The 13,825-nt window shown below is 43.4% G+C and overlaps 1 protein-coding gene across 1 annotated transcript in view; it reads right to left on the bottom strand.

Moving 5' to 3' along the window:
• Positions 1–13,825, bottom strand: part of mRpL40 (mitochondrial ribosomal protein L40) — a 71,695-nt gene that overhangs the window by 23,428 nt on the left and 34,442 nt on the right. The window contains exons 3-4 of the mRNA XM_068382345.1: positions 10,287–10,457; positions 169–322 (exon numbers count right to left, since the gene is read on the bottom strand). Coding sequence (XP_068238446.1) covers positions 169–322; positions 10,287–10,457 — 325 coding nt within the window. The remainder of the gene's footprint in view (positions 1–168; positions 323–10,286; positions 10,458–13,825) is intronic.

Genomic DNA, 13,825 nt, shown 5'->3' with positions numbered 1-13,825 from the left:
ATCAAGTATTTCCTTCTTTGAATGAACAGCATGTGAATATAAGAGTAACTATTATAGCATAATTAATTTTAGTTTAAAAATTTTAATTTTTCATGACAACATTTTGTATGAAAAATTATACCACTTCTTCCATTACTTTAATTACATATGCATAGAATAGTCACTTACCTCCAATGCTCTATTCATTGATTCTTGTATGGAATCAATCATAAATGCCTCCGATACACACTGTTGTTGCTTATAATGGCCCCATTGCTTCAAAAGATTGAACCTATAACTTTCCTCCTCTTCACTTATAGGAGAAGTTTTCCTACTGCGGATCCTATATAAGAAAAAAAATCAAAATACTAATATTAAACCTAAGATCGACAAATTTTGCAAGATATACAGTAGTACCTATAACAATAGCAACCACATAAATAAAGTACAGTATATGATGTTACCTATCCAATGTGCAGACATCTGACACTGACCAATACTTTCATTACAAGATAAAACATCATGAAGTGCTATATAGGTGTTATAACTAGTTGAAGGTAAGAATAAGATACTATAATGATATACTGTAGACCAATATAATAGCATTGCCTACAAATAAAGATGTATTCCAAATATAAAACAAGAGGAACCATAAGTTATAAGAAAAAAAAAAGAAGAGTATGAATACAGCAATTCTAACTTTTTTAAAGTTAATAAACATTTAATGTTATATAAAAAACAGAACTTTAAAAAACAATAAACATTGTGACTTCAAAATATGACAAATTTGTAGATAATTTGTATTTTTCCTAACTATACAAAACTTAACTATTTAATAGGGGTATTACTTTCGGCGTAGCTGAAATGACGAGCCATTAATTTTTAACGAGGGTTTACTACCCACACCGCTAGTTAGCGGGGGTAGGGGAGGGTAGTTTGCTAGCCCCACCTCTCACACACCTGTGCTTGAGCTCATTTTGCTTGGAGGTAGGACTTCAAGGGGGATAGGGCTGGCGGGCAAGTTTGGTTTAATAGCTAAGGTTTGTATAGCTAGGAAAAATACAAATTATTTACAAATTTGTCATTTGTTCCATTACTGGAATACAAACCACGCTATTCAATAGGGGTGACTCACCAATTAGGAAGGGTGGACGTCCCAGCCAGTCTGGCTTTTTGGCTTTGCCCGGGGGCTCCTTATCTGAGTGTGTTAGCACTCAAGAAATAAGGAGCCCCTGCACCTCGCTAAACCTTGCTACGCAAGGTCTGCGGCCTATGCAAGCTGTGTGTGAAGGTATGAAGAAGTGTGACTCGTCCTAGAAAGTTGTTCTGAAGTTCTTTAGATGGAAACTTGTATACTAGGACTTCCCCAATACCACCTCGTCAGGGTATGGGGACGTAACAGTATTAATATTAATACTAGGAACATAAGGGAGCATGGTTTACCTGCAGTGGTTTGAGGTCAGCTATGCAGAGAACCCAGGATGCTGCTTTCCCCAAGGGAGGGGGTGATGAAGAAAAGAATAAGGGCCAGTCAAACCTTTACATTCACGCAGACTAAAACCGGGTAACAGTGCCCTCAACCTTCTGCTACTTGTCCAATAAGGAGCTTGAGGTATACAACCAGCTGTTTTGCAGCCACCACTGGACCGATAAGAGATCGTATCGAGTTCCTGTGGGTTACATCTTGCAGGAGAAAGGTTGTGAAAGTCACCTAAAGCATTCACATCCTTTCTTGTAAAACCTGCGTCACAGAGTAATCTGCTAAGATGGACCAGGGGCATAGTTATGCCCCTGACACTGTGAGTCGTCATGTCGAGATGATGTTTCGGCGATCCTCCTATAGTCTCTCTCGGTGTTGACAAGAGGAGGGACCCAGGCAGGCTGTTGCCGTTTTCTTTAGGTAAAGTCTCATACCTCACCCTGAGGTACAGTAACGGATGATCTGGATCGACCGTTACCTAGTTGAGACTTGTGTAGGATCCGTCACCTCTGGAGACTGTGTCTGGTGACATACTCAGGGACGAAACTGACCCTTGTCTTTCGCCCTTCTCAATAATGGGTGATGTCGAAAGAGAGACCATGAAGTTCCTTAACTCGTATGGTTGCTGTCCGAGTGTGTAGGAACATTGTGTTCTTAAATCAGGAGGAAATTTGTTGCCTGGTGAAGTGGAACACAAGGAGGTCCCTTTAGGGATCGGAGATTGAACTATGTTCTGAGAGGAAGGTCTCAATTCCGACTGGGGAAAGGCAAATAGTAAGTCCGTATGAGTTAGGAAAAGTCTATCGATGAAAGGGTGTCCCTTTCTTTCAGTATGAAGGTGAAGGATAAAGGTTGAGTGATCATCTTTACCTATCGAAACTGAATAGGGGATCTTTTCCTCTTGCATATATTTGAGGATTCCGCTATTGCTGGAATCGAGGTATCGAGAGAAGAGACACTTTACCATGACGCCCACCCCACAAGACGTGAAACTGCCTAGTAGACTGATGCTGAGGAACTCCTCAGGTATCTAGACAACCTCTTCGCAAAGAGGTATTGGGTAGTCTTCAGGCTTACACTCATAGCAAAGCTATAGCTTGTGGTAGGTGTCGAAGTGGGTTGTCTGATATGCAGAGAGGGTTCTCTTGGAGGCTCTATCAGGAGCTGCAAAAGGTTTGGAGACCTTTCTGCATAATGCCATAGCGGAGCTAGGAGAGTCCTTGAGAGGTTGACCGATGTTCTAGCCTTGTTGAGTGCCCTTCTCTAGATAAAACAGGGACGAGACGAAAACGTCATTGTTGTACCCACCGTTGTTGCCAGAGAGCCTTAGGGTTTAGGGCTGGTGAGCAACGGTAGCCTGAGGTTCAGGGGCATTGTGAACAGACCCCCTAGTTGGAGGACCTTGTAAAGTCGGGACTTTGTCGGCTACATGGCGATCCAAAGTCCATTCGGTATACCTATCTGAGATGCTGTGCATAGATTGTCAGCGAGCCTGTTCTTCCATTCTGGAATGAAGCGGGCTGAAAGTGGTACCGAACGGGCTTTGGCCCATCTTAGTGTTTATACTATTAGATGGGAAGATTCTACAAGCCAGATCCTATTTGCTTGTCGATGTGAGCCTCTATGTGGTGAGCGGTGTGTCGTACATCACAGCACTGAGTGGTCTGTTAGGAACCGATGAGGCTGTTGAAGGACCGGAAAGTTGGCCTTCATCTCTTGAGAGATCTAAGTGAAGGTACCTTCAGGCTCTGTCCAGAGGGCTGAGGTCGTGTAGTGCAGAACTATGGTCCCTCCTTTCTTCTTTTTCCGACCTGTCTCCTGGAATGGAAGTCGTTTTCGTCTCGAGAAGGTTTTTGTGGAGATTGGTGTTTAGAATCATTCCCAGATACACCAGTCTCCTGGGAGGGAAGTAGGGAAGATTCCGTAGGTTTACCCTGATCACTGGATCTTGGTAAAAAGACTTCAGAAATTCCAGTGTTAATGCAAGGTTGCCACTGAGTCTGCTAAGGTCAGTCAGTCGTCCCAAGAGAGCGGAGACGGAAGCCGATCCTGTGAGACCAGGATGGGTGTAATGGAAAGACCGAAACACAGTGCCTTGAACTGGTGTTTCTTGCTTGTCTAGACTGAATCTCCCAACCTTCCTAGATGGATGGTTTGGACCTGGGAGTAAGTGTCCTTAAGGTCCAGTGTGCAAATGAAAACCTGAGGTCTTAACCCTCGACCGAACTCCAACATGGAGTGGGCATCGACCCAAAGGGACAGCTCCTTGGTGATCCTTTTGTATGGAAGATTGTTGACGCTGGAGTCTTCACTCGTGTCGTAAAGGAACAGGAGCGATATCCAGTGTAAGGATTCTTCTCTGAGAGAGAATTTCTTTAGAAGGAAAGCCACGCTTAGCCTTACCACGCGCCCTGATGGGATTGATGCTATTCCTTAGAATAGAATTAATCTGGCGAATTTTAATCAATGGTTAACCGTTGGGTATCGTGGATACTGTGCAGTTGGAGAGTGCTCGCAAGTAGTTCCCTGTTGGCAAGCCATTGATGAGGGTTGTCGAACGTTTACCGATCACTTTGGCGATAAGTATGTTGTATAACTTCTGATCTAGGAACCACAGGAAGCGGTTGACTAGTAAGTTTGAGTCACGAACTGCTGGCGAATAACAGATGACCATGAATCGGTGGTCTGTGCACCGATGGTGAATTCGAGAACAGCCAGCTGATTATGACCCCCCTTGTTTGGTCAGAGATGAGCAAGCTGAAGATGGGCTGGTCAGAGATCAGCGAGCTGAGTTCAATGATCAAAGAAGGATGAGCTGCCCATCGGTGATCTAGTGATCAGTAAGCTGATGACTGGTTATTGACTAGCAATCAATGATTGGAAATGCTAGCAATTGGAGATCGTTAGTCATTGGAGGGACTAGAGGTCACAGATCAGGATTGAGCTAGCAATTGGCGATCTGGTGATCGGCGACCTAGCGATCAGTAAACTGTGAACTAGCCATCAGCAAACAGTGATCTAGAGATCAGTCTGTTGATGCTTTCCTGTTTGCTGCCGCTGGTTCTGTCAAGGAAAAAAGAAACTTCAGAAGAGACAGGGACCAAGGATTCCCCGATTCGATTCCCTTGTAGGATGGAATCTTCGGGATCTTGAATCCTTTGCGGAGCCTTATTCCTTTTTTCCCAGTGGCAATGTTTATGTGCTTGCGTGGAGGAATGGGGCAATGGTGATCTGTCCAAAAAAGTTTTACTCTTTTTTTACTGACAATTGCGCGAGTGTGTAGGTGAGTCTGGAGCGATGGCACACAGGATGGTGCAGGTGCTTAATATCTGCCTGGAGAGCAGGCAAGCGCTGGTTCTTAGACAAGAGCTGGTGCATTGGATCTGCGAGCCTTGACTCTTTGGCATGAGCTGGCGTATGAATCCGCGGACCGTAATTGCGCAGGAGGGCGCAGGAAAGTGAGGAAGATTGCTGGCGCGCCGTAAGGCACTGTGTAGTTTATGCATTCTCCCTAGAATGCACCGAAGCGTGTGGCTAGTTGCGCAAGAGTGGGAGCATTGGCGCGTGCATGAGAGTACTACGTGGAGATTGTTGGCGCGTGCGTGCGGAAGACCATCGGCACCCGCACGTTGAAGACCGTCGGAGCGCACGGAAGGCTGTGTGCTTGCACTCAAGATTATTGGAGCACGCACACGTGAAGGCCGTCAGAGCGCGCCCACGAGTAAGGCCCTCGGTGCGTTTGCACGGTAGACTATTGGCGCACGTGCAGGATACCATCGGCGCCAGCGCCAGGGCTGGGGAGTCGGAGTCGGAGTCGAGGCCAATTTATGGACTAGAGGAGTCGGAGTCGGTAAAATTCCACCGACTCTGACTTCGACTCCTCAAAAATGAAATTTTTGCGCTGGAGAAATATTCTCTTTTGGTATCCTAAGTCACTTTTTTCAAAGTCGCTCAAAAAACGTTTCATATTACCCGCTGTTTTCTTTAACACCCTCCTGAATAAAGGCAGTCACTGGGAAACACATATAGCTCCTGCCATCTCTCATCCATAAGCCAAACCAAAACAATAATATTATACATGTGATCAGCTGTTCTCTCCACGCACGAGTCTCTGGATATTAAAGTTTATTTCATGATTAACTCTTCATTTAATCACCATTAGCCATTTAAAAGGTAGGAGTTGTTACTGATTCATAGTTTTATGCAGCACGTATATGAATAATCTTAGAATTAAGTCATTATTTATATGTAAACATCTCGAAATGACGGGTGTTTTGATTACAGTTTCGTGTAACCTTGGATAAGCTGAATCCAAGAAATTACGTGAAATGTTTTCATTAAAACAATTACTTACTAGGCTAGTAGGCTAGTAATGATAAAATGCTATTTTGACTAATAGGCAACATAAAGTAAGAAAATTATATAAAAATATTTAATTATTCTTACTTTTTTTAAATTGGAGTCGGAGTCGGAGTCGGTTCTAAAAAATTATAGGAGTCAGAGTCAAATGTTCAGAGTCCCGACTCCCCAGCCCTGGCCAGCGCACAGAAGAAAGTCGGCACGCACACGCGCAATACTGTTGGTGCGCGTGCGGGAGACCCCAGGTGCTCGAGCAGGGGAGAAAGTCGGCCGTGCGCGCGTGCCAGACTATGAAGCGCGCGCAATAGCATTGGCACTTGCGTGCTTGTTGGCGCTGGCACGCGTGGAAAATTATCGACACGCGCGCGGGAAACCATCGGTACCCGCGCGCGGAAGATCGTCGGCGCTTGCGCGCGGAAGATCGTCGGCGCTTGCGTGCGTAAGAAAATCGTCGGCGCTTGCGTGCGTAAGAAAATCGTCGGCGCCTGCGTGTAAGAAGATCGGTGAGCGCGCGCGCGGGAAACCATCGGTACCCGCGCCCGGAAGATCGTCGGTGCTTGCGCGCGTAAGAAGATCGGCGAGCGCGCGCGCGAAGGTAGCGCTAGTAGGTTGGAGGGTCAGCTGGCAGGACGATCAGGAACTGGGATGTGCCCTTTATAAAAGGGCGGGCATCCCCCGATGAGGACCGTAAGCAGGTCTGCTTTAGAGTCCAGGACCGAAGTCCTTCGTTGCAGCGAAGGTTGCTCTGGTAGATCGGTAGGTCAGCTGGCAGGACGATCAGGAACTGGGATGTGCCCTTTGGAAGGGCCAGCATCCACCGATGGGACCGTAAAAGGTCCGTGTTAGAGTCCAGGACCAATGTCCAAAGGACTACGTTGCAGCACAAGGTTGCGCTGGTAGATTGGTAGATCACTGGAAGGTCTGCTTGATCCTCCGAGGAGTTGTCTCTATGAGAGGCCTCTCCCGCGAACGAGAGAGGTGACTACTTCGTAGAAGAGACTTGAAGACACTCGTGATGACGCCCCTTAGAGCCGTTGGATCAGCAAGCTGACCTTAGCAGTAGCGATCCTCCGAAGAGGAGTCTCTATGAGTGGCCTCTCTCGCGAACGAGAGAGGTGACACTTCGTAGAAGAGACCTGAACACTCGTGATGACGCCCCTTAGGGCCGGTGGATCAGCAAGCTGACCTTAGCAGTAGCGATCCTCCGAAGAGGAGTCTCTATGAGTGGCCTCTCTCGCGAACGAGAGAGGTGAACACTTCGTAGAAGAGACTTGCCAAGACTGTGCTCCACCCCTGAAGGAAGAAAAACTCAGCAAGGGGGGAGAGAAGTTTAGCCGAAGGGCAGCAACAGTAGTCGGAGGCGATGAATTTATTAAGGTATGGGAAGTTTTCCCTCTGAAGGGAGAAAACAACCTCACACCTGGGGAGGAAACCTCCCTCGGAAGGGAAGTTGTCCAACCCCTGGAGGCGAACCTCCTTTCGCGTTCTAAGATGATCTGAAGTGCTGGCATGTTGTCACGGGAGTACTTCTAAGAGAAGGGATGACGCCCATGACGACGTCCTCTGAGGGACGGCAGTGACAGCAGATTCCCCAGGCATGAACAGGACAGCTCTGCTTCGTTGGCACTCTTTAGTCGAACGAAGAAAAATTGCATAGTTAATTGGGAAAATAAAATTAAATAATTATTTAACAGAAATTCCCTAGGGAGGAACTCCGAAGAGGAACCCCGAGGGAATAGCATAAAATAAGAATTGAGTATGCGCCCTTCCTTCCCCAGATGACATCCACGGGAGAAGGGGGGGAGCGGAGTAACTGTAATAAAAACATAATTATAATTATTCAAATCAGCTAAGAATATTCATTAATAGTGAGAACCACTGACCCCCCCCCCGAAGGGAAGTGTTCCCCACGGAGAAAGCTGAAAAGTTAAAATACAATTAGATTTCACTAAAAATAATTGAGACAAACAAACGGAATAGCAACCTAACCCGCACACGGGAAAGGAGCTTCCGTAATAGTACGTTGTTGTAGTAAAGGTGAACGACCTCGAGAAGAGAGAGACCGTAGTTAATCTTTAAAAGGCCACATTCCCTTCGCTCAGAATCCAAGTTTCCCGTAGGAAAAGAGGAAAAGGCGAAGACAATAGTTGAATGAAGAGGGTCCAGGTGATGACGATTCCCCTGCGGCGGCCGATTTAATGGATATATGCCGACGGGAAGACCGATGGACCAGAGAGGGAGAGGCCGTTCCCCACGAAGTGGAACTGTGCTGGCCTGTGCCTGTGTCGTATATCACACACACAGCACAAACACTGAAAAGAAAACTTACTACATTTCTATACACATATATATACATAAACATTAAGAATGTTTATACAGTATATATATTTACAAGTATAAGAAAAAGTAAGTAAAAAGACAAAAATTAATGGCAGTCCAAAATAGGCGAGGAGAGAGAGAGGAAACAACCGTTCTCGCTCCGAGCCAAAAGTAAAGTGAGCGCAAGCACAGGTGTGTGTGTGTGTGTGGGGGGGGGGGGGGGTAGCAAGTTACCCTCCCCTACCCCCGCTAACTACCGGTGTGGGTAGTAAACCCTCGTTAAATTTTAATGGCTCGTCATTTCAGCTGCGCCGAAAGTAATACCCCTATTAAATAGCGTGGTTTGTATTCCAGTTACGGAACAATTTATACTAGAGTTCTTGGCTACTTATCTTGAGAAACCTGACTGGGGGAAAATATTACTTTAGGTAAACACTTGTAAAATAGAAAATTTAGTTTCCAAAATCCTTTTAGCAAACTCCTTAGGGTAAAAAAAATCCTCTGTTGAGTATAATGTAACAGTAAAGATTGAATTAGGTTGTCTTTTACTATCAGATGTCACGTTGGTGTGCAAGAAAATGTGAAAATTTTAGTTTTTCTGGGTAACGTCAATATTGATTCAGCTTCTGCGACAAAGCAATATGATTACTTGAAATAAAGATCTTTGGTTTGTTGGAAGAGAAAGGACAAGTTTTGAGCATCCTCAGCATAAGACATTATCTCCTTTTTCATAAACTTCTACAACTTCTACCCGTTGAGATACTACCGTTAAACAGTTATTGGGTCCTTTGACTGGCCAGACAGTACTACATTAGATCCCTCTCACTGGTTACGGCTCATTTTGTTTTTGCCTACACATACACGGAAAAGTCTGGCCTATTCTTTCCATATTCTCTTATGTCCTTATACACCTGACAACACCAAGATTACCAAACAGTTCTTCTTTGCTCCAGGAGTCAACTTCTGTATTGTAATTGTTCAGTGGCTACTTTCCTCTTGGTAAGGGTAGAAGAGACTCTTTAGCTATGGTAAGCAGCTCTTCTAGGAGATGGACAATCCAAAATCAAACCCTTGTTCTCTGGTCTTGGGTAGCGCCACAGCCTCTGTACCATGACCTTCCACTGTCTTGGATTAGAGCTCTCTTGTTTGGGGGTACACTTGGGCAAGCTGTTCTGTCTTGTTTCTCTTCCTCTTGTTTTATGAAGTTTTTATAGTTTATACGTGAAAGATCTAGTTTAATGTTGTTACTGTTTTTGAAATTATTTTCATTTTTCATTCTTTTCTTGTACCGGTAGTTTATTTATTTCCTTGTTTCCTTTCCTCACTGGGTTATTTTTCCCTGTTGGAGCCCTTGGGCTTATAGCATCTAGCTTTTCCAACTAGGGTTATAACCTAGCTTATAATAATAATAATAATAATAATAATAATAATAATAATAATAATAATAATAATAATAATAATATTGCCAAGACCTTGACACCCTCTCTGAATGACTATTTCATGTACAGTAGTTCCTTCCAAAAGAGTTCTTTACATGGAGAAGATTATAAGACTACACAAAGGCACTGGTTTTCTCTATGGATGAAAGCTCAAATAGGCTGGAATCATCTATGCATGAGTTTCTTTTAAGTTGAACACGAGTTAGACACCTGCAAGGCTCCCTGACAATCGAAAGTTCTCATGATACAGAGTTCTGGCAGATCTTCAATAGTAACAAGGTCATAGAACTGGTTTCTCTAGTTAATCCAACATCATCTATTCTAAAGTTTATATAGAGGGTTGAGGCTTACCTAGTCATCAATAGTTAGATCAATTTGGCAGTACTGTAATTCAAACCTTTTCGGGTAGTTTGAATCATATTTAAATTACCTGGTTTTTAATACATGTAAATGAAAGCTTTGTAGCATCATTTTCATCAAGAAGCTCATCATATGAATGATAGTATTGAGTAAATCATTGTGGGAATTAACCCACTAGGTACCTCATTTAACAAGGTTTTATGCACCATAACAGTAAAATACTTACATGAGCACTTCAATTGGAGTGGAGACCAATATGGATTAGGAGAATGGGTGATATGTGTACATAAATTATTTTCAGGAAGTAAAATTAGCAACTACTATACATACCATAATAATATCTTACTCACTCTTTTTCCTGTAAAAGTGATAAGGGGACATCTATTTCATCTATTGGTTTCAGCTGACTTGCATTCTTTTCAAGTTTTCTAATTGCTTTTTCAATTTTCCTCTTCCTTTTTTCTTCTCTCTGACGTATAACTTGCGGATCCATTTTCTTCTTCTTTTTCAGTGGTTCTGCACTAAAAAATAAAGAAATATTTAACATAAAAATTGGCTTCTTTATTTCTTTTAAACAAAATTATCAAAGCTAATTTAATCTTATTATTCCACAACAAAACCAAAGTTTCAGTACATTCTATATTGCATGTAGAAAAATATAATGAATTCCACAAATTCTGTAGCCTACAGTTTGGATTTATATGATACACTACAGAAAAAATACACAATGAGACCTAGGGCATATAAATTTGCTACAATACTGTATTGTATTGTAAATCACACATACAGTACAGTACTAAATCTATAATTGGGGTACATTACTAGTATAACTTTGCTCTAGTAGCACAAGAATTTCTCACTCAGAGAAAGCTAAATATAAAAAATAAGTCTTTTCATCCATAAAACACTAAATTAGTATTATTTCCAGTACACTCTTCATCTACCTTACAATCAAAGTGGTATCTCAATTATCAGGTGTAAGTTTCACTTCCATAGTTATTTTATGACATACTAAATGCTGTATATTAGCTACTATCTTTACCTAGTAAACTTTCAAGTGGATTTAACTTTATCCTAGCATTAATCATTCTATTGATAATAAACATGACAAAAGTAATATTTTCAAAAAAATTCATTTTTCTATGTCATTTGCAAGTCTTATACACATTATTTCCTTGTGAAAGAGAAAATATCCCATGTAGCCCAAACAGGTGAGTGCATTCACATTTCCTTAAGTCTTCAGTAATTAACCAGTCACTCTTTCTACTGATCCAGCTGGGAAAATGCTATAGGGTTAGGAGGAGGGTATTTTGAATAATGTTATTTTGATAATGAAATAAATTTTTGAATATACTTACCCGGTGATTATAATAGCTGCAACTCTGTTGCTCGACAGAAAACTCTAAGGTAAAATTCGCCAGCGATCGCTACACAGGTTGCGGGTGTGCCCAACAGCGCCATCTGTTGTCCAGATACCCAGTACTCAATGTAAACAAAGAACTCAATTTTCTCCTCGGTCCACTGCGTCTCTATTGGGGAGGAAGGGAGGGTCCTTTAATTTATAATCACCGGGTAAGTATATTCAAAAATTTATTTTATTATCAAAATAACATTTTTCAATATTTAACTTAGCCGGTGATTATAATAGCTGATTCACACCCAGGGGGGTGGGTAGAGACCAGCAACATATGTTTACATTATTATGAGCTAAGAATTTTTATTTCATTTTAGAAGTTATCAAAATAACAAAAACAAAATAAATAGGTACCTGGTAAGGAAGTCGACTTGAACAATTACTCTGCCTTTTTAAGTACGTCTTCCTTACGGAGCCTCGCGATCCTCTTAGGATGCTGATCGACCCCTAGGATCTGAAGTGTCAAGGGTTGCAACCCATACAACAGGACCTCATCAAAACCCCTAATCTAGGCACTTCTCAAGAAATGACTTTGACCACCCGCCAAATCAACCAGGATGCGAAAGGCTTCTTAGCCTTCCGGACCCTTCCGGACAACCCAAAAACAACAATAAAAACATTTCAAGAGAAAGATTAAAAAGGTTATGGAATTAGGGAATTGTAGTGGTTGAGCCCTCACCCACTACTGCACTCGCTGCTACGAATGGTCCCAGAGTGTAGCAGTCCTCGTAAAGAGACTGGACATCATTAAGATAAAAAGACGCGAACACTGACTTGCTTCTCCAATAGGTTGCGTCCATTATACTTCGCAGAGATCTATTTTGTTTAAAGGCCACGGAAGTTGCGACAGCTCTAACTTCGTGTGTCCTTACCTTCAGCAAAGCTTGGTCTTCCTCACTCAGATGGGAATGAGCTTCTCGTATTAACAGTCTGATAAAATAGGATAAAGCATTCTTTGACATAGGCAAAGATGGTTTCTTAACTGAACACCATAAAGCTTCAGACAGGCCTCGTAAAGGTTTAGTTCGTTTTAAATAGAACTTAAGAGCTCTCACAGGGCATAAGACTCTTTCTAGTTCATTTCCAACCATATTCGATAAGCTTGGAATATCGAACGATTTCGGCCAAGGTCGAGAAGGCAGCTCGTTTTTGGCTAGAAAACCAAGTTGTAGAGAACATGTAGCCGTTTCAGATGAAAATCCGATGTTCTTGCTGAAGGCATGAATCTCACTGACTCTTTTAGCTGTGGCTAAGCATACCAGGAAAAGAGTCTTTAAGGTGAGATCTTTTAGGGAGGCTGATTGTAGTGGCTCGAACCTGTCTGACATGAGGAATCTTAGTACCACGTCTAAATTCCAACCAGGTGTAACCAAACGACGCTCCTTCGTGGTTTCAAAAGACTTAAGGAGGTCCTGTAGATCTTTATTGTTGGAAAGATCTAAGCCTCTGTGACGGAAGACTGATGCCAACATGCTTCTGTAACCCTTGATAGTGGGAGCTGAAAGAGATCGTTCTTTCCTCAGGTATAAGAGGAAGTCAGCTATTTGAGTTACAGAGGTACTGGTCGAGGATACAGATACTGACTTGCACCAGTTTCGGAAGACTTTCCACTTCGATTGGTAGACTCTAAGGGTGGATGTTCTCCTTGCTCTAGCAATCGCTCTGGCTGCCTCCTTCGAAAAGCCTCTAGCTCTCGAGTCTTTCGATAGTCTGAAGGCAGTCAGACGAAGAGCGTGGAGGCCTTGGTGTACCTTCTTTACGTGTGGCTGACGTAGAAGGTCCACCCTTAGAGGAAGAGTTCTGGGAACGTCTACTAGCCATCGAAGTACCTCGGTGAACCATTCTCTCGCGGGCCAGAGGGGAGCAACTAGCGTCAACCTTGTCCCTTCGTGAGAGGCGAACTTCTGCAGTACCTTGTTGACAATCTTGAACGGAGGGAATGCATATAGGTCTAGATGTGACCAATCTAGGAGAAAGGCATCTATATGAACTGCTGCTGGGTCCGGGATTGGTGAGCAATATATTGGGAGCCTCTTGGTCATCGAGGTTGCGAAGAGATCTATGGTTGGCTGGCCCCAGGTGGCCCAAAGTCTCTTGCATACATCCTTGTGGAGGGTCCATTCTGTTGGAATGATTTGTCCCTTCCGACTGAGACAATCTGCCATGACATTCAAGTTGCCTTGGATGAACCTCGTTACTAGCGAAATGTTTAGACCTTTTGACCAGGTGAGGAGGTCCCTTGCGATCTCGTACAACGTCAGTGAGTGGGTCCCTCCTTGCTTGGAGATGTACGCCAAAGCCGTGGTGTTGTCCGAGTTCACCTCCACCACTTTGCCTTGAAGGAGAGACTTGAAGCTTTTCAAGGCCAGATGTACTGCCAGTAGCTCCTTGCAGTTGATATGCATTGTCCTTTGACTCGAGTTCCATATTCCCGAGCATTCCCGACCGTCTAATGTCGCGCCCCAGCCTACGTCC

The sequence above is a fragment of the Palaemon carinicauda genome, chromosome 1 (genome assembly GCF_036898095.1).
Source record: "Palaemon carinicauda isolate YSFRI2023 chromosome 1, ASM3689809v2, whole genome shotgun sequence".
NCBI lineage: Eukaryota > Metazoa > Arthropoda > Malacostraca > Decapoda > Palaemonidae > Palaemon > Palaemon carinicauda.
Note: the sequence above shows the minus strand (reverse complement) of the source record. Positions and strands in the feature narration are given on the sequence as shown.